Source organism: Balaenoptera ricei, chromosome 10 (assembly GCF_028023285.1).
Source record: "Balaenoptera ricei isolate mBalRic1 chromosome 10, mBalRic1.hap2, whole genome shotgun sequence".
Lineage (NCBI taxonomy): Eukaryota > Metazoa > Chordata > Mammalia > Artiodactyla > Balaenopteridae > Balaenoptera > Balaenoptera ricei.
Genome location: NC_082648.1, coordinates 28,380,338 through 28,405,878, shown reverse-complemented (window position 1 = coordinate 28,405,878; position 25,541 = coordinate 28,380,338). Strand labels below are relative to the sequence as shown.

Sequence of the window (25,541 nt, the reverse complement as noted above, 5' to 3'; positions counted from 1 at the left end):
TATTACTCTGAATTCTTTTTCAGGTAGACTGCCTATTTCCTCCTCATTTGTTAGGTCTGGTGGGTTTTTACCTTACTCCTTCATGTGCTGTGTGTTTCTCTGTCTTCTCATTTTGCTTAACTTACTGAGTTTGTGGTCCCCTTTTCACAGGCTGCAGGTTTGTAGTTCCCATTGTTTTTGGTGTCTGCCCCTAGTGGGTGATTTTGGTTCAGTGGGTTGTGTAGGCTTCTTGGTGCAAGGTACTGGCATCTGTGTTCTGGTGGGTGGGGCTGGATCTTGTCTTTCTGGTGAGCAGGGCTGCATCTGGTGGTATGTTTTGGGGTGTCTGTGAACTTAGTATGATTTTAGTCAGCCTCTCTGCTAATGGGTGAGGTTGTGTTCTGTCTTGCTAGTTGTTTGGCATGGGCCATCCAGCACTGGAGCTTGCTGGCCATTGGGTGGAGCTGGGTCTTAGCGCTGAGACAGAGATCTCTGGGAGAGCTCTCGCCAGTTGATATTATGTGGGGCTGGGAAGTCTCTGGTGGTCCAATGTCCTGAACTCAGCTCTCCCACCTTAGAGGCTCAGGCCTGACACCAGGCTGGAGCACAAAGATCCTGTCAGCCACTCAGTTGCTGGTCTTGGAGAGTCTCCTAGGGAAGAAGGGGAATGCTGCAGCTAACCCTGGGGAAATAGACACCAGCAGCAGACATTCCTAGGATCTGATTCTACTGTGAGGAAGGCGGTGCTGGTAGGGACCCTAAAATTTTCTAATCTTTTTTACACAGAGAATTTCCAAGGGCTTCCTTACACTGGAATTTCACATTTCATCACAACTGAAAAATCTGAATTTTTGCCTTTTAAAAATCAAGGTTTCAGTGTTAATAATGATTGTTTATTTAGAATAGTCTAAAAATTGCCCCAATTTATGATAATTTTATAGGTTTCAAAACATATATTTGTGTGTCCAGTTTCTTACTTTAGAAATATAACTTAGAAACACATAAAATGCTATACTCATCCCTATTTTTTAAGTAGAAGCTACTGAATATAACTTAACCTTTCCATGTTAGTGGTGATCTTTGTGACCATTAATTATGATAGTAAATTTAAAAAGCAGATTTTTATTTTTGTCCATTGTTCTTCTATTATGCTATTTTCTCTCCATATAAGTATATGTGCTTCCTTCATTCCTTACTTCTCCAATTTGTTAGTTTTAGGTTGTATAATAAAATATCTAAGTTGGAAGAATTATATATAAGTAAAATCAATATGTGTTAAATAATAATGATCTGAGATTTTGTTCTCAGAGTAAACCGCATGAGACTTATAATAAGTCAGAAGTCTTTTTATATTAACCTAAAAGTTCATGGGTATGTTCTGAGTAGGATTTTGAAAGTCTAGATCTTATTATCATATTATTTCCTTTCATTTTATAGTTTAGCAAATGGAGGTCCAGTGATAATAAAAAATCACTTAGGGCTTCCCTGATGGCGCAGTGGTTGAGAATCTGCCTGCCAATGCAGGGGACACAGGTTCGAGCCCTGGTCTGGGAAGATCCCACATGCCGTGGAGCGACTAGGCCCGTGAGCCACAATTGCTGAGCCTGCGCGTCTGGAGCCTGTGCTCCCCAACAAGAGAGGCCACGATAGTGAGAGGCCCATGCACCGCGATGAAGAGTGGACCCCACTTGCCACAACTAGAGGAAGCCCTCGCACAGAAACGAAGACCCAACACAACCATAAATTAATTAAAAAAAAAATCACTTAAATTCACACAACTGATTAATAGAAGGTTCAAAACTAGATTTAAACTCTTAGTTCAGTGTAGTTTGCCCTGAACTATGTTAGATTTTTACCATGCTTGAAACATGCTAAAAAGATATGAAAAGAATTAATTTTTTTAACATGGAAGTTCACTTTTGGTTTACAAAATTAAAATTTCAAAATACATAAATTGAAGAAATTTTTAATAAGATATTTATGACAAAATATATGTATAAAACCTTTAAAATTTATAATCCTGTCAGATCCATCTTATTAACAACTTTTATCAAAAATGCATGAAGAACTAAACAATGACTCTTGGCCTTATTCAAAACAGCAGTCAGAATCAGTGTTATTTCAGGAAATTTCTAAGCTATTTTTCTTTCTTAGATGTAATTGGTGAAAAATCCATATTAGAAGTATAATTTAATTGTATCAGTTGTGTCTTTCTGTATTGTAATGCTTGGAGGTTATAGGAGACAGAGAGAAGCTTTTTATTCCCATGATGTTCTAGCAATATATGTGAGTCTGTTGCAAGTTTTAGGAATTTAGTATAATTCTACAGGTAGTGTTGAGTTAAAATTGTTCCTTTCTCTCTTGCATTTAACTAGTTTAATTTTTAACATTCTCTTACATAGTGAAAAGGATAAGCAGTTGATTTTAAAATGTGAATGTTCAAAATATTCTCCTTTTCCTCTATGATAGACTGCATTAAATAGCTTACTAAAATTCAGGTAACTGATTTTCTAATTTTTACAAAATTTTGAAAGAAATATAGTACTTCATTCACTAGCTTTGAAATCTAAGGCCATGAAAACAAATTTGAGTTTGTTCTTCTGGTTAGTAAAATGGGAAGCAGTATTTCCATTTGGGAAAGTCACAGAGGAAAGCAGAAAACCACAGGAACTCAAAGTGAGTGCCCTTTAGAATCCTGGATTTGCTACCATCAAGTCGTATCACTTTGGTGAAATTGCTTAACATTTCTGAACTTGTTTCCACAACCAAAAAAAGAAGTTTATAATAATATCAACTCCACAGGAATAATTTTGAAAATAAAATAAGATAATAGATATGCAGTTCCTGTAAAATTTAAAGTTGCTAAGTAAAGTATCAGTTATCCCCAACATGCTGTAATCTTGCAAACAAAGAAAACAGCTATTTGTTATCCACTTGGTTACTAATATCCCAATTCCTTCCATGTCTTAAATTTCTTACCTTAATATTTAACTTTCTTAAATGTATTACCATCACAATTTTTTAAATGAATGAGATATTCTTTACTTTACTATTATCCTCAATCTTAAATTGAATAAAACATGACAAGTTATAAAAGACTGTGCTATGGCTTACACTGCATTAAGTCTTTCTATAAATTTAATTAGTTCACTAAACCAAGGATCTTACTGATTGAATACCAATTTTATTTATGTTTTTGGAGTACTTTTAAATTTTTATATATTCTATGCATAACTCCACACCCTATGGTAAGTAAAGGGATCCTTTACAAGTGTAGACACCTATGAAATAACAGTCTAGAGAAGAGCTTAGATAACCAGAGCAGAAAATTATGTCCAAACGGGATGTTATCATATCAAGTATACTGCAAATGTTTCAATTTATAATCTATTTATTTATAGAGAAACAAGTATGATATATTTCCCATCCAGTGAAAAATAATGACTAGGAGAACACTTTTTTAACACAGGCTGGTTACCTGCTATGCCTATTTGTAGACCAAGGATCTTAAATCTCTCAATTCAACAAATTTCTATTTAGTTCTCCTATTTACCAAGCACTTTTCTGGATGTTTTAGGACATAAAATGTCCCCAAGCTAATAAGGCTTATTTTGTAGAAAAAGGAGACAGGTAATAATGAAAGAAATGTTAATATGTCCAATGAATGGAAGTACTATATGAAACATGAGGCAGGGTAAAAGACAAGAAGTGGCAGTGAGGTGGGGCCACTCTTCATAGGGTGGTCAGATAAGGCCTCTCTGATGAGAGCGATAGAGGAGGGTCAGATCATCTAGAGACTTCAAGTCATGGAAAGACCTTTGAGTTTTATTCTGAGTGACATGTGAGACCATTGATGGCTTTTTTTTTTTTTTTTTTTTTTTTTAGGGAAGGCTCTTTTATTTATTTATTTTTTTAATATTTATTTTTGTCTGTGTTGGGTCCTCGTTTCTGTGTGAGGGCTTCCTCTAGTTGCGGCAAGTGGGGGCCACTCTTCATCGCGGTGCGCGGGCCTCTTCGCTATCGCGGCCTCTCTTGTTGCGGAGCACAGGCTCCAGATGCGCAGGCTCAGTAGTTGTGGCTCACGGGCCCAGTTGCTCCGCGGCATGTGGGATCTTCCCAGACCAGGGCTCGAACCCGTGTCCCCTGCACTGGCAGGCAGATTCTCAACCACTGAGCCACCAGGGAAGCCCCCATTGATGGCTTTTGATTAGAGGTGAGCCATGGCTTCATTTGTTATCAATAAGATCTCTGGCTACTATGTGGGGAATAGACTTTGTGGTGGAGGGGAGGAACCAAGTAAACCAATTTCTTATTCTTTAAAATTCATCCAGTTCAAGTATCTACATACAGCAATACTGAGAGGAATTCCTTCAGTTAGGAATTTTGTAATGATATTTAAAAGCATCAAACACTCTAAGGACTGCTGTACACAGTTTACTACACAAGGTTTCTATGCCCCATCTATAAATGGTGATTAAGGTTTGAGAATAAGTCTCCAGTTCCTCTCAGCAAGAAACTTATGATATCTCTTAACCAGTACAATGAGGAGTTCTTATCAAATGTTTATCCTCTTATTGTGTCCCAAGTTCTTCTTGTCCCAGTGTCTATATTAGGCTATCGCCTGTTTGCTTCAGGGTCCTTATTATGCAGGTGGTTAGGAGACTTAGGAGACTTGATTTGTTAAACCCAGGAAAGGTTGTTTTAAGGCCTCAGCTCTGTCTCTTCCACCTGAGTACTTAATGACTCCTGGTAGCTAAGTCTATGGCTGTGTTGGATAGGATAAGAGCTAAACCAGTGTGTCAGGTAGAGTTATTTCCTGCTTAGATTGAGGGCTGAAAATAATTCTCCCACTGAGAAGAAACAAGGCACTATTAAATAGCATCCCTGGCAATAATAGCTCTTGGTTGTGACCATTAAGCACTTAATGCTCAGTAGGGTTCCTAATGGTCCCATCTCTAACACTTCCACGCTCTCCGCCCATTCCTGTCCTGACATCAGCAATATTTCACCTTATCTTTGTGCCATGGCCAAGCACAGTGCCTAATATTATATGCTTATTACAAAGGCATTCCTTCCTTCTTGCAGAAATACTAGCAGGTCCTGCTAAAGGACACCAGGTGAGCATTTTCTCTATTTTTAAGTGGAGATGATGGGGAAAATCCAGGAATGTAACTAGGTTTTGTGATAGGACCCTCCTCTGGCTGTTTCTTCCCCACCTTCATTGAGCATGATGGAATCTGGTTTAATCAGAATCACTGGGATAAAGAGAAAGGGCAAGGAGGAAGTGCTGTGTGAAAATTTTGGTTCTTTGGAGGAAAAGGAGGGAAGTGGGCTAGAAACTGGAAAAGGATTATAATGTTCATTACATTCCCTAACTGTATTCTTTCAAACAGCTTCTTCCTCCTTCTTGTTTGCTTCCCATAGTCACTAGACTACTTGTGCTGGCTGAGTGGAAGAGATGGCCAGATGTACAAAGAAAAGAAGCAATCTGTCCACCTTAGGGATACATTTAATTCTGAAATTCCAATGCACTATAGAATTATAGCAAACATAATACCAGATCACACTAGCATAGAGGGATCTACAAAGAAATAAATTCAATAAAACTAGTAGAAAATTATCATGTAACTTCAGCTCCCCAAAACTTAGTGTACCTTTAAATGGCTCAAAAGTGTTTTGAGCCATATATGGACATGCCCTTGCACACTTCTAGGGGTTTCACTCACAAAGCCCTCAACATTCATGAACAGTGTCTTTGTTCAGTTGATCTCTGATTACTGAGTAGTCTTCAGTTCTTCAAACAGTAGATGTCCCTGCTGTCCCTGAAGTCATAACCTGGCCTGATACTTTTATGATTTATTCATTCAATATGCTTTTTTATTGAGCATCAACCTTATATCAGTCACTGACCCTAGAAAGATTGTTATAAACAAGAAAAAATAGTATTTTTTGAGCATCTACTATGTGTCAGTCTGCAAACTGGACCCGTGGCATACATTATCTTTGTATATTATCCCCTTTAAATCTAAATGCAACCTGTCCAGGTAATTGTTATTAGCCATGAAATGGATCTCATCCTGACTGCAGAGAAAATCTGGGTTGATCTGAGTAAGTATTCCTGAGAAGGGATCCTGAGCCAGTGATCTCTGTTTACCTTCTGGTCATGCTTAGACACTTCAAAGCCTCAACCCACAGCTTCTTTATATGCTGCTCCCTCTATTTTTAATTCCCTTTACCATTAGTCATTCCTCAAGATTCAGATTAAAAGTCACCCACCTCTGAAGTCCTCCTAGATCCTCATGGGAAGAATAAAGTATTTTTCATCTCTATTCTCATAGTTAGAACCTAAGAATCCCTCTTAAAAATGCTTACAACACTGATTTTAAAAATGTACTTTAAAATCACGCAGACCTATGTTTTTATTCCAGTTTGTCCCCTAGTTAATTGTGTGGTGTTCTGAGAGGTTATGTGACTTGTCTAAAATCCCATGTAAGCCCTATGAGGAGGAAAATTTTGTCTTGATCATCAGTGTTCCCTCAATGACTAGAAGAGTGTGTGCCATTTTGGATGTTCTCAATTAACACAAGCATGCTAATGAATGAATGTTTACAGATTGATGAGGTATTTGATACAGCTGGAGTGCAGAGTTTGGGGGTTTGTTATGTATAACAAGAAATTTGTAAAATGAAGGTAGAAAAAACATAGGGACCAAATTGTTAGGGACCACATGTGTCATGTTGAAGAATATGGACTGTATTGTAGGTCCTGTGTGTCCAACACGTATCAGAGAGTCAAACACAATCCGATTGAAATTTTTAGCAGAGCCAGGGGACAATATAAATGACACTGCATATTCATTGTCCAGTATGGCCTTTTCTCACGAATCCCCAACCAAATCAACCCTATGCTCTCTGCCTTAAGGATTGGATCCTTCCTCATCTAAGCCACATTGTCTGGAAATTTAATTGATAGCCATGTTTTTTATGACCACTTATTCTTGAACTTGAAATCAAGCTATTAGCACCAGTTGATCCTTTCTGGTCTTTCCAACGAGGCTTTGCCAGCTCTGTAGCACACGAAGACTAAAAGGGCCTATCCATACATTCCTGAACATATCTGAGCTATGTATACTATTTAGTCCTCATTTTACTGGTATTTAAGACTACAAAGTTTTAGAGCTGGAAAATAAACTAGTTTATCTCTTTGAACACCCTCATTTTATACCAAAGAAACTGAGGCCAAGTGGGGTTAAATGGATTGATTGAGGTTAAGTTCCATGATTTTCTCAGGTGGATGGGACGTGTGGGTCAGAGAGAAATAAGTATTTTACTGTAGTTTGAATTCAGCAGACCCACTTTGGGTATTCATTTCACTGTAGCTTCATTTCATGAAGTAATGTAGTAACTTAATGAAGAAGCTCATTTTAGCCAATAACGTATCATTTAACAATGTGAGGAAAACTATCTGTTTTCTTACCAACCAAGAAATGAGGAAGGCAGGCTGCATTTAGGGTGCTAGGTGGATGTGATGACTGCTGTCACCATGGCAACCAATTGTTCATTTAAATATTTTTTAAATAAGTCTTGGTGATTTTTCCAAATATATCTCCGAATTCAAACCTTTCTTCAGCCAACACCTTCCTATGCTTGTTTATTTCAATGACCCCTCTCTTCTGTCTTTTTCCATCCTAATCTAGCCTACTCAAAATAAAGAAATGTTTTTTAAACTATTCTTTTCATTAGCATCATTATTTTTTTTTTTCAGTGTCTGTTCATGCCAGGCACTTTAGATGCATGATATCTACCTTACGAGGCAGATGTTATTATCCCCATTTTACTTATGATCAAAGTGAAGTTAAAGTGAAGTTAAAGGAGGTCATGTATTTTTGCCATGTGCTTGGGAAGTAGTACATGGAAGATATAGGATTTCAACTCTGGCTTTTCTGACTCAGGAATCTATGCCATTTCCAAGCTCCCAGTCTTTCATATTACCAAAATCTTTGGATCCCTATTGCCCAGAGAAGTCACCAAGCCAACTGCATCTAGCCTTAAACATCCCCCAACAGGTCACCAAACTCCATATTTCTCAACATAAATTGCCCATTCTTATTTCTGAGTATTAATCATAGTACATACATAGAGCTTCATTCCTCTTTTTCCCTGTAAAATCCAATCTCTTTAATCTTTCAAACGCCGATGTAATGATTATTTCCCTCCAGGAGTGCTTCCCCTGGTTATTATAATCACTAGTTTTTGAGCCTTTAAACTGCCTCCTCTCCATATCTTGAGCTCACTATTTGTTCAGTTAGTCCTGAAATAAGATATGTAATGCAACTATTTGCATATCAATTTATCTTTCCAATGATTTTTATTTTAATTTTGAAGAGACAGTACATGCAAAAACTTTATAACTGTGAATATGTTTGTGAGGCTGACTGTAACCAGTCATCAGAAAATGATCTTTATCTCCCCAGCTCTATGTCTGTGGAACCAGGTTGAAGAAATCAAATATATAGTCCCTGACCTAACCTCAGTGTTAGCTTTTTTCCATGAGCCTTTTTTCCAAATATGGATTCAGAAGATTGTCACTGTGAATGTTTCACCTATTACATTGGTGTGTATAAGAATGAAATAAAAGTCATCCTACTTGAAAGAAATTTTATGAAATCTGATATCCTAGGCTTTATAGTAGGCTTTCAAATAATTATTTGCCCAAAGGCACAAAAGTTGTTCAAAGGTTAATATGGGAATTTCATTTTTATATCGAATTACAGTAAATGAGATTACCCATAAATAAAATTTTCAGAAACTCAAAGCCTTTTCTCATGTTAAGCCAAAATTATCACTTCAAAGATGTTAAGGGTTTTGGATAAAAATAACTCTAAAAAATAGTGTACACTTCTCTACCTTCTTAAACAAAACGTATAGGATAATTTTCCCTAGGTTGATGACTCAGTCATCATTTTGAACATCAATTACTCTTCAAGTCTGTAATAAAGTGTCATTTTTAAGTTACTGAAGAGTTATTAGTGTTAGTTACCCTTGATACAAAATGATTCTAGATTGTTATCCTTTTTTAGCATACAGTATTTGTTTCTTTTTTATACGCTTTGTGTCTTTGCAGCTATCATTTATCTCTGCCTTTGCTAGACCTAGTGCTGTTAGTTTCCCCATCTTTACATTTCACATGTGTGTTTTGAACTGCTATAGACTGATATACCAAGTAAACATTCTTCTTAGAATTTTGTCTAAAATAATAGTAAATGGGTGTTGAATAAGAGAAGATGTAGTCTCCTTATATAAGAGAATTTTATTGCATAACTTTGTTATATTTATGCTGTATGTTCAGAGACCTTTCAATTTATTTCCTGGTTCTTTGCTGGGCATTAGAGGGTTCAGATTGTTGAAACTAAGACTTTCCTTATAAACTGCAGTGATCTGGGGCAAACAGAGGCAAATAAAACTCAACCTCATCCCTGGAGGTGGGCTATCAACACACGGACAGATTCAGTGGTGGGTACTGAAATCAGTGCACATTGTAGCTCAGAAAACTGTCACCAAAATCTGGAGTTCTGATGTTACTTTTGTGATGGGACCTTTTTAAAGGTCATACAGCCATTTACCTTCGTTAAGTTCATTTCTCATAATTATCTCTTATATTTCTTCCAGATTTAAAAAGTTGAAGAATATTGGTATTTACCCTAGAGAGTATTTTGCCCTTTTCCATATGTAGGCAGTTTTAGTTCTTTCACATTCATACTTCCTGAAGGAAAAAAAATATTCTAATGAAGATTCAAATTTTTGTGCAGTTATTATGCATGCATACTATACATTAATTTTCCCTACTCAGTTCATTCTAGTTTCCTTAAAACTCCTGACTATATGGAATTTAAATATTTAAGTAGATTTCTTACTACTGCAGTAACAAAAAGCCAACTAGCTTGTCATATGAAGTTGCTCAGATATGTCCTTTAATCATGCTCTTTGCTTTCAGTTTATTTGGGCTAGTTCTTTGGTCACTCCCCAGTTTAAACTCTTTATATTTGCCAATACTCATTAATAGTCAAAATTATGTTGCAACTGAATTCATAGAAAGGATCTTTGAGAGATGAGACCAAAGACAGCAAACTTTCTTTGTTCCATCCAGTAAACATGTGCTACATATAAAGAAACAGAAAATTTACTTCTACAGATAGTGTGATGTGTAAAAATAAAACCATATCAGTCAGACATGTGAAAATGTTGTATTTACCAATCCCTTTAGATGTCTCTGTTTGTATACTTTTTTCTGCTTATATATAGTTCATTTCCTGTTGAATTCTAAGTATTTCATCTCTGAGATCATGTCTCCTATTTCTTTCCTAGCTTCTCCATCACCATCCCCACCATGTTTCTTGGTGGAACTGGTATCTTGTTCTACATTTATAAAGGGATCCCTTAAATTTTACCAGCTTTCAACAAAATATGCCGAATCTGATTGATAGTTCCAGGGAAGTGAAATGTCCAGTAAAGGAAAGAAGGATGGATACCAGACAGAGAACTTCAGTCCATTGATTGAGCCTAAAGAAACACTTGGAAACAGAGAAAGAGAAATAAAGAATCAGATAAAAATAAAATTCAGACTTCTTTTCTTAGCCCTTTATAGCCTACTCTCTTCCTCCTCAACTGAGATCTTCAAGGGCAGAATCATGCCATTTCTATTTTGGTATCTACAGCACCTACCAGTGCACTTAACAAATAATACTCAGTATTTACTTGGTGATGAAAAGAATGAGTACTAGAAGGAGGTTGTACTCTTCCTGTTTTTTCTCAGACCACTCCTTTTGGATCTTTCTTGCTATTTTGGATCTGCAGCAATCAAACAGCCCAGAGGAGACACATTTGGATATACTTTTGTTTTAAAATAACTATTTTCTTAGTATTTTTTCTCAAAAAATAATGCTTCTTTTTATTAATTTTTTTCACTTGTCCAGTATTACTGAGCACCTGATATGTGTAAGGCCCTGCTCCATGTGATAGCAATACAGCAATGAACAAAACAGCATGCCTTATCATATGCCAGACACTGTGTGCCTTGGACTTTATTTACATTATCCCAATTAATGATTAAAACCCTTGTGGAGATGGCATTTTCCTCAATCTGAAAATGAAGTCTCAAAGATTCAAAGCTTAATTAAATTTCCTAGGATCTCACAGCCAAGAAGTAGAAAACAGGAATCAACTCAAGTTTAACTGACTCTAAAATTTATGCTCTTAATTGCTGGGCTCTACTACTTCTAGATCATGAATAAAGAAATGGGAGTTACATAAATCAGAACCTAAACTGTAAGGATAAGTCCAATAAATGTTAATAGTTCTTCATGAAGAATTTTTAAAAACCAGTTTTATGGACCTGGATGCATAGAAACTTATTTCCCGCCATATTAAATCTACCACAGTTTGTCTTACCAGGAATATATATATATTTTTTATCTGAAGGATTTCACTTTATTTTATTTATTTATTTTTTAAACATCTTTATTGGAGTATAATTGCTTTACAATGTTGTGTTAGTTTCTGCTGTATAACAAAGTGAATCAGCTATATGTATACATATATCCCAATATCTCCTCCCCCTTGTGACTCCCTCCCACCCTCCCTATGCCACCCCTCTAGGTGGTCACAAAGCACTGAGCTGATCTCCCTGTGCTATGCAGCTGCTTCCCACTAGCTATCTATTCTACATTTGGTAGTGTATATATGTCCATGCCACTCTCTCACTTCGTCCCAGCTTACCCTTCCCCCTCCCCGTGTCCTCAGTTCCATTATCTATGTCTGCATCTTTATTCCTGTCCTGCCCCTAGATTCTTCAGAACCTTCTTTTTTTTTTTTTTTAAGATTCCATATATATGTGTTAGCATACGGTATTTGTTTTTCTCTTTCTGACTTACTTCACTCTGTATGACAGACTCTAGGTCCATCCACCTCACTACAAATAACTCAATTTTGTTTCTTCTTTTGGTTGAGTAATATTCCATTGTATATATGTGCCACATCTTCTTTATCCATTCATCTGTCGATGGACACTTAGGTTACTTCCATGTCCTGGCTATTGTAAATAGAGCTGCAATGAACATTGTGGTACATGTGTCCTTTTGAATTATGGTTTTCTCAGGGTATATGCCCAGTAGTGTGATTGCTGGGTCATATGGTAGTTCTATTTTTAGTTATTTAAGGAACCTCCATACTGTTCTCCATAGTGGCTGTATCAAATTACATGCCCACCAACAGTGCGAGAGGGTTCCCTTTTCTCCACACCCTCTCCAGCATTTATTGTTTCTAGATTTTTTGATGATGGCCATTCTGACTGGTGTGAGGTGATACCTCATTGTAGTTTTGATATGTATTTCTCTAATGATTAATGATGTTGAGCATCCTTTCATGCATTTGTTGGCAATCTGTATATCTTCTTTGGAGAAATGTCTCTTTAGGTCTTCTGCCCATTTTTGGATTGGGTGGTTTGTTTTTTTGATATTGAGCTGCATGAGCTGCTTGTATATTTTGGAGATTAATCCTTTGTCAGTTACTTCGTTTGCAAATATTTTCTCCCATTCTGAGTGTTGTCTTTTCATCTTGTTTATGCTTTCCTTTGCTGTTCAAAAGCTTTTAAGTTTCATTAGGTCCCATTTGTTTATTTTTGTTTTTATTTCCATTTTTCTAGGAGCTGGGTCAAAAAGGATCTTGCTGTGATTTATGTCATAGAGTGTTCTGCCTATGATTTCCTCTAAGAGTTTTATACTGTCTGGCCTTACATTTAGGTCTTTAATCCATTTTGAGTTTATTTGTGTGTATAGTGTTAGGGAGTGTTCTAATTTCATTCTTTTACATGTAGCTGTCCAGTTTTCACAGCACCACTTATTGGAGAGGCTGTCTTTTCTCCATTGTATATTCTTGCCTCCTTTATCAAAAATAAGGTGACCATATGTGCATGGGTTTATCTCGGGGATTTCAATGCTGTTCATTGATCTATATTTCTGTTTTTGTGCTAGTACCATACTGTTTTGATTACTGTAGCTTTGTCATATAGTCTGAAGTCCAGGAGCCCAATTCCTCCAGCTCTTACCAGGAATAATTTGATTTAATTCCTGTTAACAACTCTTTGAGAAGCATCCTAAATGTGCATTGTTCACACTCTTTTTCATTTGTCCACCATCTATGCAGCCACTGACAGCAAATTTATCTATACCAGGGTACTGTGGACAGTTTTACTTTACTAATGAAACAAAGCAGGTCAGTTTTAATCCAGATTAATTAATAATCCTTTCGTTTCTTCAAAAACTGCACTGAGAGCCAGCTATGTACCTTCATTAAGATATAAAAATAAGACAGATAAGAACCGTGCTCTCCTAGACCTTATATATTGGAATTGGGGAAACAAAAAATAAATGTAAAGGATAATTTCTGGTGATGAGAAGTGCTATGAAAAAAATGTGAAGGTTATGTGAGTGGGATGGGTATAAGATAGGAAGAGGGAAGGCCTCACTGAACAGATGTTGTTTGAGCTGAGTCCTACATGGTGAAGAGGAGTCAACCATGTAAAGATATGAGAGAGAAAAAGAAAATGCAAAGGTCAAAAGCAGGAACAAATGTCATTCGATTGAATAACAGAAAAAAGCTTTTGTGCCTGCATAAGAGTGAGCTGAGGGAGAGGCAAGAGATTAATAGAGTGATAGATGGATCCAGATCACATGGGGCCTCCTTATATGTATGACTTTGTAATGCATTATCTAAACAAAGACATATTTAATAATGGAAAGAGACGTTCTTAATAATTATATCAGGACAGTAGGTATAAATCTGGAATTTCCTAGATTACCAGGATTTATAATTACCCCACTTATATGCCCAGGTAAAGAATTTGAATTTTATTCCAATATAGTTGTGAGCCTTTAGATGGTTTTAAGCAGGAAAGTGAAATAATGTGATTTGCATTTCATAAGTGATCACTTTACTTCTGAGATCAGTTTTAGAGACTACTGAAGTAATCCTGGCAAGAAGTGATATTGGTTTCAATGATAGTAATAGAGCTGAAAAGAAAGTCAGTAATTTCGTATATGTTTTGTAGATAATGTAGACAAGACATGGGTTCGATGTGTTAGGGGTGAGAGAAAAAGAAGAATGAAAGTGACTGCTAGGTTTTTGCTTCCAGCCTTTGGGTGAATTATGATATCATTTCCTGATTTTGGAAAGATGACAGAGGAATTGGTTTCACAAGATGATTAGGAATGAGTAGAATCAGCAGTCTGATTTTGATTGTATTAAGTTTGAGATTTCTGTTAGAAATACAAGTAGATATATCAAATGAGCAACTGGGATATACTCTTTTATCTTACTCTGTTTATTACAGCTTTTTTGCAATGCAATCTGTATCCTCAATAAAACAATTTAAAATGGCATTCAAATATTCCACTAAAGCAATTTTTCACTCTATTATATTTTGTTTTCACTATCTGGTATTTGAAATTGCTAACATTACCAATTGCCTTTCTAGGAAAGTATAGACCTGGGTGAAATCATGTTTTCCCTTTGTTATTTGCCAACTGCTGGACGTGTGACATTGACAGTCATCAAGTGCAGAAATCTGAAAGCTATGGATATCACCGGCTCATCAGGTATGCACACAATTGGCTAGTGGGTACATTCCCAAATAAAATATTCCACATAGCCAAAGTTATATATGGCTATTGAATTACTGAGTTCATTTGTCTGTCATGGGACACTATAAAAGTAGAAAAAGAGATTACCAAATAAAGTGCTCCAAACACCTTTTTAGTTTACATTATCATTATGAAATTTTTAAAAAGTATTATCAAATAGATAGACTTTGAACTTGGGTTTTTATTTTTATTTCTTTCTCTACTTATTTAGTTCTTTCTCAAAACTGCATTATTTACCATACACTTCCCTACTTCCAACTAGTCAGTTGCTTATAAAGGAATATCCTTGGACTTTAAGCCATTCAATTTAAACTTGTGTTACTCTACAAGTAAGAGTCCTAAGAAGACATATTTAGACTGAATTTATCTCCCTCACCTGATCTGCAAAGAAATAACATTCCAAGACCACTATTTGCATTTGCTTTCTTACCACCTTTCTAACTAAAAATTTGGACAACAACAGGGAGTGAAAGAAATAATAAAGTAAATGAATACTCCTTAAAGTTTCTTAAAGATATTCTTGAAGGAAATTTCTCTTGTGCTAACTTTGTTAAAGAGGTAAAACCACATCATTCTCTTTAATCCCTTCATTTAAATCACCACAGTTTTGAAGGGTTATTTGTAAGTTAATAGGTGAACTCTGGCACAGCTCTGTGGAAGAAAAAATGATAAAGACAGAGTAGGGAGTTCAGTAGCATTTGTTGAATTAAACAAATAAGAAATTGTAGTGGAGATATAGTAAAAGATGACATGGGGAGTAGAATCTATAACTTTTTGGTTCTTCAGAACAAAGAAATAAACTAAATTTGCATCACAAAAAGTATGAGGGAACTCTCAGTTCTAATGTAGAGAGAACTCCAGGATATACTAAGTGAATAAAAAATGAGGTACAAGAATAAATATGGATATCATGCTCCCTCCTATGTAAGAATGAGGAATCTTAGAATATATATTCATGTTGCTAATATTTGCATGAAGAAATACTTGAGTGATACACAAAAACTGAGTAGTGGAGACGTATGGGGACAGATGGGAGGGAGACTTCTCAGTGCACATCTTTCTCTATCTCATTTTTGAACTATGTCATGAATTTCCTATTCATTTTTTAAAATTTACAATGCATAGTTGAAATATAAGGATAGAAAGAAAACAAATAAATTCCACATTCATTTTGGTAAAAAGGTCATAGGTAAGTAAATGTTGAAGTACTTAAACAGCACACTCTGAAAATTATTGTTTATTTTACTCTTTCTACCATGTATCAAAAGAGAACCAAATTCCAAGACAAGCAAACAGCATCAAAGTTGTAATTAAGTGCAAGACTACTTTTTATTTATATGAAGCTTCTCATCGGGGGAGTGCACGTTTTGAGAACATCACCTCATTAATTCTCACAACAGCCTTGTGAATCAACTAAGGAGCCAGTAAATTATCCTTGTCACTAGTAGAGAAATGTCATCAGAGACATGATGGGGGTAGCAGACAATAAACTAGGACTCGTTCTCATTGTTAATGAGAGGCCTAGGCCTGGAAGCTCATACATAGAATTATATCACAAAAATGAGCTTCTTCCTTAGAACATACTTCCTATTATTAAAACATTGAAAAGTAAATGGGAGTCTGTTTCTGTTTTATAAATAAGTTAATTTGTATCTTTTTTTTAGATTCTACGTATAAGCGATATCATGTGATATTTCTCTTTCTCTGTCTGATTTACTTCACTTCTTAGTATGATAATCTCTAGGTCAATCTATGTTGCTGCAAATTACATTATTTCATTCTTTTCTGAGTAATATTCCACTGTATATATATACCACATCTTCTTTATCCATTCCTCTGTCGATGGGCATTTAGGTTGCTTCCATGTCTTGGCTATTGTAAATAGTGCTGCAATGAACACTGGGGTGCATGTATACTTTTGGGCCATGTTTTTCTTTGGATATATGCCCAGGAGTGGGATGGAAGGATCATGTGATAGCTCTATTTTTAGTTTTTAAAGGAACCTCCACACTGTTCTCCATAGTGGCTGCACCAATTTACATTCCCACCAACAGTGTAGGAGGGTTCCCTTCTCTCCACACCCTCTCCAGCATTTATTCTTTGTGGATTTTTTGATGATAGCCATTCTGACTGGTGTGAGGTGATATCTCATTGTAGTTTTGATTTGCATTTCTCTAATAATTAGTGATGTTGAACATCTTTTCTTGTGTCTTTTGGCCATCTGTATGTCTTCTTTGGAGAAATGTCTATTTAGCTCTTCTGCCCATTTTTTGATCAGGCAGTTTGTTTTTGGTGATATTAAGCTTCATGAGCTGTTTGTAAATTTTGGAGACTAATCCCTTGTCGGTCACATCATTTGCATATATTTTCTTTCATTCTGCGGGTTGTATTTTCATTTTCATTTTACTTATCATTTCCTTTGCTATGCAAAAGCTTTTGAGTTTAATTAGGTCCCATTTGTTTATTTTTGTTTTTATTTCCATTACTCTGGGAGATGGATCAAAAATGATATTGCTGTGATATGTCAGAGAGTGTTCTGCCTATGTTTTCCTCTAAGAGTTTTATAGTTTCCAGTCTCACATTTAGGTCTTTAATCCATTTTGAATTTATTTCTGTATATGGTGCTAAAGAATGTTCTAATTTCATTTTTTTACATGTAGCTATCCAATTTTCCCATCACATTTATTGAAGAGACTGTCTTTCCTCCATTGTATAGTCTTACCTCTTTTGTCATAGATTAATTGCCCATAGGTGCATGGGTTTATATATGGGCTTTCTATCCTGTTCCATTGATCTATATTTCTATTAAAACAGACTCACTAACTTAGAGAATGAACTTATGGTTACCAGAGGGGAAGGGTGGGGGGGGGGCAGATAGGGATTCGGGGATTGACATGTACACACTGCTATATTTAAAATGGATAACCAACAAGGACCTACTCTATAGCACAGAGAACTCTGCTCAATATTATGGGAAACCTAAATGGGAAAAGAATTTGAAAAAGAGTAGATACAGGTATATGTATAACTGAATCACTTTGCTGTACACCTGAAACTAACACAACATTGTTAATTAACTGTACTCCAATATAAAATAAAAAGTTAAAATAAATAAATAAATAGGAAACAGCCATTGAACATTTCCCTTTTACCTTGTTTTCCTCTATATACCCTATTTCCAGCCATAAAATGTGTTTTTGCCCCTTGATAGAAATGCTTATGAAATATGCAGACATTTTTCTAGAGCCTAAAAATCATCCATTTCATTCATTTGCTCAAATAAATTAATGTTGCCATGTTTTTGGCTTATTCTAAGGAAATAAGTTTTGTTACTTTGTTACATTGATGGAAAGAGAAAAAATGGTTGTGGTGCTACAGTTGGAGGGTAACTATAATGAAAAAAAAAATGAAGGTAGAGCAGACACTGATTGTTTTGACCGCCTAGCATACTCACTCCAATGTCAATACCCCCTCCCAAAACCATGCCTCCTTTTTATAAAAAGATACAAAAAGTAAGGCTTTTTAAAGAAACTTTTGATAAATATTGTACAATTTTCTATAATATTGTAACAGTTTTTCTACTTAAGGTGGCAGGGTTAAGAGAATAGAGATCAGTCAGCTAGAGCAGAACTTGTTAACAATTATTTGACCTCTTTGGCCCATAAAAATATAGCCCGACTAAAATTTTCTCTTTCCAGTTGGCATTATACAGACAATTCACATGAGGAAACTTCCTTGAGAACATCTGTAAACCAAATATCACCTTTTCACTGTATACTGTTGAGCATTTAATAAATGATTTGTAGTGATCATTTCTTCAATCCAAACTTTTTATCAAGCACTATGACTAAAATGGAACCTCTAAGTTTAATACCTTTTCCAACAATTCAAGACAATTCCCACATAGTTTTTGCTAATTTCAATTCATTGTGATTATATATACTTATCTAGATACAATGTTGCTCTTTCATAAATTTTAGTCTTCTTTTTTTTTTAATTTTTTTTAAAATTTATTTATTTATTTATTTTTGGCTGTGTTGGGTCTTCGTTTCTGTACAAGGGCTTTCTCTAGTTGTGACAAGTGGGGGCCACTCTTCATCGCGGTGTGCGGGCCTCTCACTATCGCGGCCTCTCTTGTTGCGGAGCACAGGCTCCAGACGCGCAGGCTCAGTAGTTGTGGCTCACAGAGCCAGTTGCTCCGCGGCATGTGGGATCTTCCCAGACCAGGGCTCGAACCTGTGCCCCCTGCATTGGCAGGCAGACTCTCAACCACTGCGCCACCAGGGAAGCCCAATTTTAGTCTTCTTATTCTAAATCATTTTGAAGGAAATTAATTTTAATACAATTATTTTTACCTGTTAGGATTACATTCCCTAGAAATCACTTGGGACAAAACATGTCCTCAAATAGCTGTGACTAAAAGACACATTATAGTTTAAACTGGCTCTTGATAAACTAGTGCATTTTCTCTGTTGTATTAAACACAGTGATCAAGTTAATTATTTTCTAGTTCATTCAGTAAGAAGTTCTAGAGAGTCTATTACCCCCAATTATGTCATTTGAATTTAAAACCAGTAATACTAAAGGGCTTAATACATCACTTTTCTTATTTAGTAGCAATTAACCACAGTTTTATTTATGCTTTGTACTATTACTTTCATTTTAATAAAATTGCCTTCCCATGATAGATCCTTATGTCAAAGTGTCTCTGATATGTGAGGGTCGAAGATTAAAAAAGAGGAAAACGACTACAAAGAAAAACACTCTAAACCCTGTGTACAATGAGGCCATTATTTTTGATATCCCTCCGGAGAATGTGGACCAGGTCAGCCTCTCCATTGCAGTCATGGATTATGACAGGTACGTTCATCCCTCTACTCACTGAATAACAGCTACATTTAGTCATATGCAGACCAAATTCAACTTCTCAGGTTTTTTACTGCTACAAGAGTTTTAATTTAAACTGGAATGAATACAAATTATTCATTCAAAATTAATTTTATTCTATGTTATTACTTATCCTTTTTCTTTTCCAAAAGACATCATTCTTAAGTTGAAGGACAGGATACCTGTGGATGGTGAAAGAATGGGATACATTATAGGAAGCACTTTTGTGAAGTCTTTTTACAGTAACAACATAAATTACAATCAACGTATTTTGCTTTCCCAGCTGGGCTGGAATATGAATATCATGATACTGAGCTCTATTATTAACTAGCAGTGTGAAAGAGCAAGTTACCTCTTAGAGATTCACTTTTCCATTTGTAAAACATCAGTGTAACGTGCAGCTGTGAGCAGTGAGTATTAACAGTGGAAGGTGAATAGTGTCCATAGCGTTATGCCATGAGGCTTTCACACCAGTCTTAAATCATTGCTTTGTGGATAGTTCTTCCAGTTCACACACTTTGATTACTTCTCCTTTCACAAAATAAATGGCAAACTCCCGAGTGAAACTCTGAAGCTTCTTCCTGCTGCAGCACCCACTCCTTCCTTTTCCGAAATATTGCCTTGCTCGTGTATCTCATTTCACCCATGCTTTACAGCCCTGCTCAAGGCACCACTTCTGTGTCTTTCTTGGCTAACCAATCTCTTCTCCCTCTGAACTTTTGTCCCACTAAAGGTGTATATGTATTATTTGGTCCTTGCTATATACTTCTTTTTATTTTTTTGCTTTTTATACTTATAAGACTTTCAGAAAGGAATCCTGTATGTTTAACCTACAAAATTATCAGCACATAGACAATGTCTTATTTTGTTCTAATGATAACACAAGTGGGACAGAATACACATACACAAATATTCAAAGAGTGTCTATATTATATCATTATGCAAATGGCAGTAACCAAGACCCTATAACATAGAGACATTAAAAATGGTATCCTCTGGATGAGAGCTAGAAAAATGAAGCACTGAAAACTACAATGATTTATACCATCTATTTGAAATTAGTTTACATCAGAGTTTACAAAACAAGTTGACACAATTTAAAGAGAGAGAGAGAGAGAAAAATCTTGAATTAGTTGAAATAGAAAACTCTAAAAATCTTGTAATGTTTTCATCAGAAGCCCTTATTCTGCTTTACCAAAAAATTACTCCTATTGATTTCTCACAGCATAGGTTGCAGGTAGATACAATTGAGCATTCGTCACCCAAATAATTTTAGGGAAATGGACCCTGACAATATATAAAACAGAAAGATTAAAAGTTATTTCTAAAATATGCTTTTTTGGGAAACTTCATATTAAAAGAAAAGATACTAAGCCTACATATCTATTAATGCATCAGTGACAGGAAGAAAGTAATGAAATGTCCTAAAATCATCTCAAAATTTTCCTTATAGATAGATGTATGTCAAAATAATCCTCAAGAAAATGCCTTTAAATTCCATTCCATTCTTGAAAAGCAGCTTACTATATGCATGCATGAGTCAACTGTCTTGATTCAAGTCCTGTCTCTGTCTCTTACTAAGTGTACAAAGGCAGGCAAGTCCCTTAACTTCTGGGTGTTTAATTTCTTTGTCTGTAAAATGAGATGATGATAATGATATTCATGGTCATGGTGTGAGGATTAAGTGAGTCAGTACATTTAAATTACTTAGAACAGTGTCTGGCACATAACAGCTCTTAAAAATATTAACTATCATTATTATTTTGATTTGTTGCTATGAAAACAAGGCATGAATAGAAAATAATAATGTTGTTCAGTATGCTCTGGTACTATGCAATAATAAGTCAAATGCCATGGCTCAAAATGTAGCCCTGCCCTGTTTAATTGTAATACAAGCAGTAATGTTCACTGACATATCATTTAGAATCAATTAATTATGGTCATTTATACAAGAAAGCGGGTATTGAGCTTTTGGTAAGAAATGTAGGCATCATTATAAAACATTAAACCTTTTGGAAAGAAGGAGATTAGAGTTACATCAATTAATAGGTCTGCTACCAATAAAGAAACTCATCATGTAGGTAAGGACCAGCTGGCATTTCTCATTCACACTATTCTTATTATTGTGAAATGTTCTCAATTTACAGAGCACTAAAATGGTTTGTGTGTGATCCTTTTACAAATTCATTTTTGAATGTTGATCCTGTTTAGTAAATTTTAGCCTACTTAAGACTTTTCATTTGATCTGAAGTAGTTTAATATGTAAAATTATCTAGAACCTACCACAAAATCTACTCTTTTAACCATAAGTTTAAAATTCTGTTTAAGATGTGTGAAACTTATCTTTGAATGTTGGAATGAAAGTAAAATATTCTCCAAATCATAGGGTAGGACACAATGAAGTCATAGGAGTGTGTAGAACAGGACTGGACGCTGAGGGTCTTGGGCGAGACCACTGGAATGAAATGCTGGCCTATCACCGAAAACCAATAACACATTGGCACCCCTTGCTGGAGGTAAGCTCTGGGACTCTCTCACATCTACTCTCTTCTTTATTTCTTGCTTAAATATTATTTATCTGCTAACACTTCACTAATGTTTTATATATTCACCTATTTTTTTAAACAGATATTGTTCTTGCTTTTGTCCCAGACTCTATCATCCAGTATGAAAAGTTCTGTGTGCCTTGTTGGTTTTTAAAAACCACTAAACTTTCTGAGTTTGATATTCCTTTACAGTAAGCCCATAAAAACTGCAAGCCTATTATTTTCTTTGCATTGTCTGAAAACATATCAGTGAGTGGTGGAGCAATCAAGTAAATTCATTACTAACTGGAAACTGAATTTTCCTGATTCTCTTTTGTGAAAACAGCTACCTCACCTAAACTTCTCCAGAATCCCTAAATAGGGGTACTATCACCTAATACAGCTCATCTATGTAAGGGGACAGATATACATCCACTGACTCTGGTCAGGAAGTAAAAGGGCTCACAGATTTTTAAAAATATTTTTTGCCTGAGTTGAAAACCTGGCTCTGCTGTGTGACTACATATTACACTCTGTAATAGCAGTAAACTCATAGAGTAAAACTAAATAAAATGCTGAATGTTAAGTGCTTAGTACAGAGTATGGCACAGTGTTTGCTCTAATTATAACTAATATTAATAGTTATATTAACCAGAAGAAGTATCAATACCAGTTTCTATCAGGATTTTTATCCATGAAGGCAGTTGTCAGAGACTGCGGGAGTCTCTTGAAGAGTCTCAAAATAAATAAATAGAGAAGAGTCTCAAAATAAATCATTTATATGACCTGATTAACTGAGAGGTAATGCAGGTTGATAAAAGGATGTATGGCAGAGGGTGGAATTTATGCAATTTAATAAAAAGTTATGATAGCCACATAGTAAGTGAAGGATACATTGCCATCTCTCCCATGGATAAGATTCTGCTTCTTGTTCTGTCACTAAGCACAGGGTTGAATAGGAGAGACAGAGCAGTGTAATTAAATGTCAATGAGCCCTGGTTCTAAGCTCAGCTTAGTCACAAAAATGTGACTTTGGCTGTGTTACTCAAGACAGTATAAGGAAAGTTCGATGAACACTGTATAAACAGCACATGCTCAGAAAACAGAGGTGAACTGTCATCATAGATAAGATATCTGCTTTATTATATTAATGTTCCAAATCTTTACCTCACTTCATCATTTAATGTAAATCATAAAAGACAGACAGACATGCAAATGCACATTCACACAACATTTTCCCCTAAGTAATAGCTCAACGAGTCCTGAGAAGGTTGTTTCATTTCAACAATGTGTATTGTCTAAAGTATACTCTACTGCTTTACTATCCTTTTCCTGATTCTCATCTTTGTTTTCATGTAAAGTTTGAAAAATGAATATTAAATCTAAGAATCCAGACATGAGAGTAAATTTTTCTGGGCAGAGAACCACACTAAAGGGAGACATGGAGTCTAACCCTTGCTCCTCTGTCTGTCTAATCCTAGGCAGACCACATACTCTGTCTGCAGCTACATTCTCCCATATTTAATGAAAATAGAAATGCCCACCCCTACAGAGTTCACAGGAATGATGTAGGGAGAAGTGAGATAATGTGACCAACAACTTTTAACTAATGAAAGGACAGATGTTGTATGACCCAAGGCATATTATACTTATGACTGTTTAATTAGAAGTTATACATTATATGATGAAGAGGAGCTATGAAATAGGCATGTGTTTGTGTCTGAGAACATGTGAATACTTTTCAGTCATTGTAGAATATATAGGAAGAATTAGCTACAATATGGGCCTCAGAAGAATATCTCAGATATATTTTTCTAGCAGCTGACTATCAGAGGACAAGTGGGCCAAAAAGATCATGTAAATATACTTTCTCTAGCAAATAGCTCCTTTTCTCCAACTCCTGTATCTACATTCACTGATCAAACAGAACATAGGGACTGGAGACCTAACAACTAGCTGGATTTTGAATTGTGGGAAAGTGGTACATGTGTAATTATGTTTCGTTGCCACAGCAGGGATTAAAATGAGAAGGGAACAATTATTCAAGAGCTGAGTAAGTTGGTAACAGGAGACTAAAGCATCACTTGGAAAATCTGGCTACTTCTACCTAGATACAAAAGTTTATTCTGTTGTAATTAAACTTTTAAAATACACATAATATTTAAAGACCATGAGAAATTATTCTTTATCACTCGTGGCTCCCATTTTCCCAGTCCCTCTCATCTCATTAATTGCTCCTATAAAAATCACCTCCTGCCTTAGAGCAAGTGGAATGCAGTCTCTTGTGTCTTGAACCTTGTTCTTACCCAGCAATTGCCCCCGACTGTAGTAAACCATTAGTTATTTTACAATAAGAACTAAAAGCCTGTGATAGAATGTGAAATGAATCTGCAGTTGCTCTGCATGCCATCTATGTACATCTTTGTTAGATGTTTGTGCCCCCTCATGATACCTGAGAAGGTGAGTTCTGAAAGGCATGGGGAGTTATGTATATCTTCTTTTCAGAGGCTTGCATATCAGGGGTGAATATTCACTATTAAAAGGTAACAACAATTACCCACTTTATTATTTTTTACACTAGATCATATATTATGAAATTATTATCTTTCAGTTACCTGGCCGGGCAACCAGTTTTGACAGTCAAGGATCCTGTCCATCTCCCAAACCACCTTCCACACCATAATGCTTTCAAAATAAGACGATTATAATAAGGACCCAGGACCGTGTACTCATCAGATCAAAAAAAAAAAAAAAAAAAAAGTGAAAGATTTGATCTCCTCATTTAAAATATATCCTGATAATGAAACAAACGATGTGCAATTTTTATTTACATTTTTTGTCTGTTTATTAACTTTGGACATCTTGATGTATTTTACTTGAATACAAATGGTCCTTACATAAGGCTTTTTATTCTTTGTGTCATATGCCAATTAGCACAAAGAATGTTTTCATTAAGTTGTAAATTCTCTGCATAAGCAAAGAATACATTTTTTGAAAATAATCCATACTTATCTAAAATTAAATACAGTTAATGCTGCTATTGTATAAAGAAGCACATGTCACATATGTATGCTTTTGACTTTATTAAAACTATGTTCATTTCTAGTTGTGCACATGGTTCTATATACACTTTAAGGGAAATTCTGAACTTTACTCACAGCATTAAATCCTTGAATAATCAAATTAATATTACTTATCTGATAATATATTCTTTCATTCTCAACAAAATCTTTTTTGGTGAAGTTTGGCTCTGTTCAACTCAAAACTTTTTCTTTCAAGTTTGTTCTTTAATATATAGAGAAAAACTCTATAATTTGAAGAACCTCTTTGAGTATAAACTTAAGTAATATTTAGTAGCTGGAAAATGGAGATTGAGCTACTTGGGCTACTATTTTATATTGTCTTAAAGTTACATTAGTTCAAACATCTGTAGCACTATTTAACTGACATTTAAA

The 25,541-nt window shown here is 35.5% G+C and overlaps 1 protein-coding gene across 1 annotated transcript in view; it reads left to right on the top strand.

Moving 5' to 3' along the window:
* Positions 1-24,769, top strand: part of SYT10 (synaptotagmin 10) — a 74,675-nt gene extending 49,906 nt beyond the window's left edge. The window contains exons 4-7 of the mRNA XM_059934542.1: positions 14,509-14,629; positions 19,363-19,534; positions 21,948-22,077; positions 24,698-24,769. Of these exons, the coding sequence (XP_059790525.1) occupies positions 14,509-14,629; positions 19,363-19,534; positions 21,948-22,077; positions 24,698-24,769 (495 nt within the window). The remainder of the gene's footprint in view (positions 1-14,508; positions 14,630-19,362; positions 19,535-21,947; positions 22,078-24,697) is intronic.
* Positions 24,770-25,541: the final 772 nt, after the last annotated feature.